We start from the raw sequence: 7045 nt of genomic DNA on the forward strand, positions 1-7045 counted from the left end.
ACACACACATACACACACACACACATATATACACACACACACATCACACTATCCGATGCAAGTGACAAATCAATTTCATTTAATAAAAATTCTGTACTACTTACATGATAGCAGTAAAACATTGGTTTTTTGATGTTCTGGAATGTATTATTTATATCCACTTACAGCATATATTTGCATTTAAAAACTGATAGGCTTTAGTATCACAGGAACCCAAATGCAAACAGGCCAAAAGGTAGGCTATTTGAAATAACTGCTGAAAAGGATAATGGCTTGACATGTAGAATTAGTGACTCATGGTTATGGACTGCTACTGAAGCACTGCAAGAGTCAGCAGCTCTACTACACCTTATCACTTAATTTTCTCAGGACAGGAGTTAATCTGTAGACTTTACTTTTCATTATCTCTGCTTGGTTAGCGCAGTGGGAGACCTATGCTGGATAGCCTACACGCAGACAGATCTGACCACAGCTGCATGGGCGGTCTTTATTATCACATTCAGTAGCCTATGGATGCTGGCTGATCTGGATGTTATCGCAGCATGAAATCAGTAAACCAGCTCACATAAACCGACGGGTGCGTGTTCAGGCGTTTTAAATGAGGGGGTTTCCTGTTTAAAGCAGGCATGTCACTTAACTGACTTCTGCTGTGGGATGCAGGAGGCTGCTCATCCAGTCAGATCAATTAGGACTATTTTGGTAGTTTAGCTGGCTATCCTCTGTGTGCGGGATAAAACTTTGCGCCAGTTACACTTGCAGCAACTTGGTGAGTGACAGGTGGTTGAGGTGCTGTTTGACCGATTAGTCTGATGCAGTCACAGGATACCCCTGCAGCACAACCCGCGTTAAAACGCCGACAGTAAAAGGAGTGACTTTGCATCAATGCGATGGGGATATTTAAAACTTTTCCATCAAGAGCTTAACATTAAATATAGGCCGTGTTTATTCCCGAGGCTATTTATAATGTTCTGTTTGGCAAGTCGTGACCCTAATTGACGAGTCTCAATCAGCCCAACCTTACCTGGGATCTCCTGAAGAGGAACGTGTGCGAAGCTGAAGCCTTTCCCGACACATGCCTCCCTCACCTCGCTGCAATTCCGTGTCTTAAAATCTGCTCTTGCTGCAACAGACAGCACAGAAAAAGTGCAAATGATAGTCTCTAGTGTAAGCATTGTTCACTTCTGTAAAGATCCTTGCGGTATCCCGCTTGCTGGTAAAAAAAAAAAAAACCCTGCAGTGGTTCCGCAGGTACTTAATAGCTGGGCGTTTAATGGTTGCAACTCAACTATTAGTGTCTACAAATGCATTCCCCAAAGCAGAACGGGTTTCTATCGCAACCGACAATGATTAAAAGTCCCCCGGCGCCGCAGAAAAGAGGACCGCGAGTATGGAGGTGCCACATGAATCCAGGCAGCGCGTCTCCCGGCGTGTTCACTCAACTTCGCTCAGCAGGCGAAACCGCTGGTCGCTGCATTGAAGTGGAAATGCTGTGTGGAGGGAAGCGCTCCGTGCTCAGATCAGATATACTGGCAAGGCAAAGCGGGACACAAAATATGGAGTGGATTCCAGCCTCATCCATTTTAATGGGGGCTGCAGGTCGACACCTATCAACAGAGATGCAGCAGAAATAAATAAATAAGAAAGAACGCACACTCTAAAAACTAATTCAGGAGACCTTTAGTCATTACTTAAATATATATATTGTTGTGAAATAAAAAATCAAGTTCTCAGATACTGTTAGACTTTTTACTTTTAATTGTTATTTTATTGAGCTTGGATGACACACAAATAATGCCTATTGATTCAATATACTATCATGACTTCTCAGAGTTTAACATTTTCTGTTAATCAAAAAATTTTAAGTTCTGTTAATGTAAAATACAATTTGATGACGTGTAAACAGCCCACAGTTTCCCTCTCCTTTATGTGCAATTCAAGATGGCTACCCGATGCGAGGGAGACGAATTTGAAAGTAACGGAGCAAAACTGTTAATAACCTATTTAACAAAAGTCGAGAGAACCAGTGTTTATTCGCAGCGCTGTGAAAGAAACGTTTTTGTGTTCTTTAACTTCTATTTTACCACCGTGTTTGCTCTGGAAGGACCGCTTCAGGATGTAACGTTAGAGGCAGTTTGCGCGTTACTTTTATGCTAACGTTAACGGACATTAGCTCCAAAGTAACACGACGTTGTGACTGAAGCCTTCGCCTGACAGTCGGCAGAGAATGCACTTTGGCCCGGTGAGTAAAAAAGTTTATCACATTTCGGCTCTGCTGTCAGGCGCAGTTACGTTTACAGAAAGGTGTTGAGTTTTAAAAAGTTACAACAAACTTAATGTACTCCAGTGTTTTCCTTCAAATGTAAACCTGCTGGGTTTTAGGCCAAACGGTTGCATCAGAATGTTGATTAAACCATTGTTTGTATCCTCTTTGTAATGTGAAGAAAACTGACACCTCTTTGTTTAGTGCCAGAAGGACAGTTTTGTTTTGACTGTTTCGATGTTCTAATGTTGAATCTTAACTTTGCACTGTTGTGAACTGCTGTTACTGTCAGTTAACTCACGTTAGTTAACGTTATATTGTGGAGACAGTCAACCTCTGCGTTTGTTTATAAGCTGTTCCAGAAATAGTGTTGATGCATGGCTAAAAGTTTAATTTTATTAGCTGTAAACCTAATGATTCTCCTCAGCCCTTCTATTGCAGAGACTAGTTGCCTCGTCTGAAGTAGCTGTAACGTTAATATGTATTTGTAAAGGAGTATTTTTCCACTGTGGTAATGAAACCTTTTAACTGGTGAAGAATGCTCAGTTTTCATTGAAACTATTTTATCATTTGTTCATTTTGGAAGATGTTTGTGGTAACGTTACGTTGACATTATTACACAAAAGAGTGTGTTATTTAGCATCGTCTCAGATATTAATGGGATGTACAAAGTAACAGAAGCACCTGTCCATGTGATAACTTTACAAATTACCAGCAGCACAACTGCAGTTTCCAAAATGATCATACAGTCGAATCAACAACTCCCCCGAAACAGTTTCATCCAAAACTGAACATTATCATTGTTATGGAGGATTTATGGCAAGAATGTTGTATTACTGCATTACTTTTTAGCTAGATGTAACTGTTGAACTGGTAACTTACTCTTACAGACTAAATACATTTCTCACAACATTAAACTATTCCAGTATCACATGTTTGTGAGAAGTGATTACATGGCCATTATTTTGTAAACTAATAAAAAGTTGGTGTTCATATATTGTGTGCCCATTAAGGACTATAGAGAGTGCTGCTGAAGGGATTTTACCATGTCCATAATCACCTGACTTGCGAAAGCAGCTCTTGTATCGGTGAGTAAGTGAAATGATAAAATAATAATAAAATATATTATTTTAAAAAATCAGAAATTGATGATGTTCTTGTGAACTGGACTAATGGGAATTCTTCCTGTTTTATCTGCTCCTGCAGGATTAAGTATTGAGTGACACTACAGCTATCCAAGGTATGTTTTCAATTTGCACATCTCTGCATAAGAGTTTCGTTTCAGTTATTCAAGATTATGTAGACTAGATGCATTTTATACTGCATAGATTTGAAAGACTTGAGTTAAGGTATTTAAAGGAACATACCACTATCATTTGAACTTACCAGGATGCTTCCTTATTCAACAAAAATTCCCTTAGTGGTAACAACATTGATATACATACATTTATGTGTTTGTGTTTGAATGTCTGCAGGTGTTTGCTGAGTTCCATTGTCATCATGACTAATGTTGAACCTAAAGAGCCAATTCAATTGAGCTTGACACCAGAGCTGATTGTCCTGTGCAGGTGGAGGGCCTCACACATGGGCAAGACAGCAGAGGCTCTGCGGAGATCCTAGGATTTATGACCTCCAGGTGAGTGTAAGATTAATTTTGCCATAGCCACAATGTAGATCACATAATGTCACGTCATTACAGATTAGGACATCTCTGCAATACAGTTATTCTGAATTTTTGATGATTATGATGACATCTACTTTCAATGGTCATTTCACATTTGCACAGTTGTGTCATTTTTTTTTGCTTTATTTTCCAGTACATGATCACTTTAAAAGTTATTACAAGCCTATTTTAAATGGCTATTCTTAGGCTGCACTGAACACATAATACAAAACAGAGAATCCTCACTTTATTTTTTACTTGTCCAAGAGACCAATGCCATCGATGATTGATCCCTGTAGGGTCTACAGACAGGTGCAGAGGAATAGACAGAAAGATATGTAGTGTAGGCCTCCTCCACACGCAGATCCATCCAAAAGTTGTTAACATGGAATCTGGGCTAAAGAGGTTCCAAACGCAGGCAGTGTTTTCTTGGCTATAAAACTTACTACTGACAAACCATGCGTAAGTCTTAGTCCCTGTATGATACAGCAAGAAAAAATCAGAAAGAGGTGGTGTGAGCTGTTGTGTGTGTGCAGGGTTGAGGGTTGAGGGTTGAAGTGTGGGTGCTTGTGCGAATATCAAAATCACCAAATCTAAAACCGAAAACCTACTAGAACTAGAATACTGGGGTCCAGCCTTACTGCACTGGCTTCCAAATATCTTTTGTCATGTTGTAAGTCTTGTCTTATAGGTAGTTGCAGCTGGATTGATTTATTATTGTTATTGCTGTTGTTGCTAATAATAGTATTATTATTCTTTTAGAATTACATTGGTATAACTGTTACACTATATGCCTTAATGTACTGAAAAAACATTTGTATAATAATAATTATTATAATAATTATTAATAATTATTTTGATTATCAATCTAGGAACAACATGATGTACACGTGAGACGCATTCTGCCCTCCCAGTGGACCTGCAAGAGGATAACTGATTTCTTCAAGACCTGCAATGTAAGTCCTCAGTATGCTCACACACAATGTCAATATCAATGAAATGTACTATGGCAAACCAACTTTAATGCCTCTTCCAGCATTTGACAGACTTCACTCCATAAAAAACTTGGTAGCCTATTACAATACAAATCGCCATGGATATTTTAAGTATTTTAAGTAATTTTAGGTAAGACCAGGTAAAGCAGCAGTCAACACACAGGGTGCAGATGTTGGTTTCAGTTATTTTGAAAGGTTATGTCATTAACAAGCTGGCACGCAGCTCACCTGCTGCGGTGAGAACAGATCGTGGGTGTAAAAATACGGAAAAAAGACAAGTTCTGTGTCATTTAGGCAACTTTATCAAACATACTGCTGATGGAGAAAGTGGAGTAGACGGGGGGAGAGAGACAGAGAGAGGCGGGACAAGCCAGTGTGTTTGCAGTGAGAGACCAGAGGTGTAGGTGTGTGTGAATGTGGGGAGAGGAGAAGTCCAAGGTAGGTGCAAAGCGTGCATATTAAAAAATTATAATATATTTGTGGGGGTTAAAAACTGCTTTCACAGGGTAGTATAATGTGAAAAATTAAGACTAAGATTACAATCACGATGCCGGCACAACATCGTGATGTCTGTCAGTCATCAACTCGAACCCTAATTCATAGATATTTTTTCCTTTTAGTCTATCTCAATAAAATGCTAAAATGTGATTTGTACAATAAAAGAGTTATTGGTGCTTTCAGTTTGTGGGGGGCACCGATGAAGCAGTGCATGACTTGCAACCTGTCTTTTAAAATTATCCTCATAATTGGATTGTTTGTATTTTGCAGTGCAAAGATGAACCAGATATTGCTGACACGCCTGTGGCTGTCCTCACTGTGGTCACTGACGACGCCCCTGCTGCGGTCCACTTCAACCCTGAGAGCGTTTCTGTTGAGTGAGTGACTATCCAAATAAACTAATTTTCACATTCACCTTTTTATCAGAAAATAATAATGTCTTGATGATAGCAAACCACTGAAGCTGTACCTAAAAGTACTTGTTGAAAGAAGTTTGAATGTACTCATGTACATAAACATTTTTTTTTCTGTGAAATATAGAAATGGCAGGACATGTTACAAGTTTTGATAATGATTGTTCAATAAAGAAAACTTGACTTGTAATAATGGAGTTGTACTTGTATTTTTGAGAATTACTGAGCATTCGGGTTTATAGCAGGTTAAAAGATGGCCCAAAGTGTGTCTTTGCAATTGCTAATTTGTTTTTGTATGTTTTTTCTTTTTAATTAGATGTTTTTCTTTCTTTGAAATGTTGTTTTTTTGAGTTTAACTGATTGCCTTAATTGTCCTTACTTATTCGGGTTTACAGTGTACTGTAACCGAATACCGAAATCTGGAGGTCCTTACTCTGAAATTTGAGCAGTGTTGAAATTACTGCCTGTGTGCCGAGGTAAAGTTAGCTAGTAGCTGTAGCCTGTCACTGATTGAGTAGGCTTAAATGCGGGAGTAATAGGTGGCTAGGTAGCCAGGGAAAACGTCTTGGCAAGCTAACTTAATATGGGATTACCCATTAGCCACCGCTCCGGTTAGCATGTAGGCTAGCTAAGTTTATAAACTACAAGTAGCTATGTGAGCCAGTTAGCCACTTGCAGAGATCAACTTAATTAATTAAGTTCATGGTACTTAGAAATCTGTTTTATTGTGGCCAAAAAGCTTCTTCACCTAACTTAAAACATTAGGTTGGATCAACTTAAATACTTGCATTCATGTTGACAATTATTAAGTTCATTTTACTTAGAAATGTGTTTTATTGTGGACTAAAAGGTAATTCACCATACTCAAAACATTGATTTGAATTAATGTAATTCTGCCAGCAGTCTTAAATAAAAAATTCTAGTGGAAAACGTTAACATATTTTTTTTTGTTGATCCAATGTTTTATTTTTTAGAGTGAATATTTGGGAGTATTAGTGATTTAATAAGGTAATTAGACACTAGGCCTACTAATCACTGTTGTAAATCCTTATAAGTATATTTTAGTTGTTTATAATATTTGAGTGTTTTTAATAACACATTTGAATATTTTTGAAATGTAAAATGTGGTGTATTTGCCTTCTATTTTCTTTTTCGAAACACTTAATCTTAATAATCGTTTAATTACCAGCTCTATATTGGTTATGGCCCAGTGACA

At 38.2% G+C, this 7045-nt stretch overlaps 1 protein-coding gene and 1 long non-coding RNA gene across 3 annotated transcripts in view; one reads left to right on the forward strand and one right to left on the reverse strand.

Moving 5' to 3' along the window:
* gpc6b (glypican 6b) overlaps positions 1 to 2156 on the reverse strand; it is a 99906-nt gene extending 97750 nt beyond the window's left edge. The window contains exons 1-2 of the mRNA XM_046054630.1: positions 2082 to 2156; positions 1022 to 1604 (exon numbers count right to left, since the gene is read on the reverse strand). Of these exons, the coding sequence (XP_045910586.1) occupies positions 1022 to 1172 (151 nt within the window). The 5' untranslated portion in view covers positions 1173 to 1604; positions 2082 to 2156. The remainder of the gene's footprint in view (positions 1 to 1021; positions 1605 to 2081) is intronic.
* LOC123974160 lies at positions 1967 to 6019 on the forward strand. Of its 2 annotated transcripts, none has more exons than XR_006825766.1 (6): positions 1967 to 2239; positions 3274 to 3348; positions 3467 to 3500; positions 3736 to 3896; positions 4796 to 4879; positions 5687 to 6019. It is a non-coding gene; the product is annotated as an uncharacterized LOC123974160 (long non-coding RNA). The 2 variants fall into 2 exon arrangements; XR_006825767.1 differs by having other exon boundaries at positions 3282 to 3348.
* Positions 6020 to 7045: the final 1026 nt, after the last annotated feature.

This window comes from Micropterus dolomieu, linkage group LG07, assembly GCF_021292245.1.
Source record: "Micropterus dolomieu isolate WLL.071019.BEF.003 ecotype Adirondacks linkage group LG07, ASM2129224v1, whole genome shotgun sequence".
In the NCBI taxonomy this organism is placed as follows: Eukaryota; Metazoa; Chordata; class Actinopteri; order Centrarchiformes; family Centrarchidae; genus Micropterus; species Micropterus dolomieu.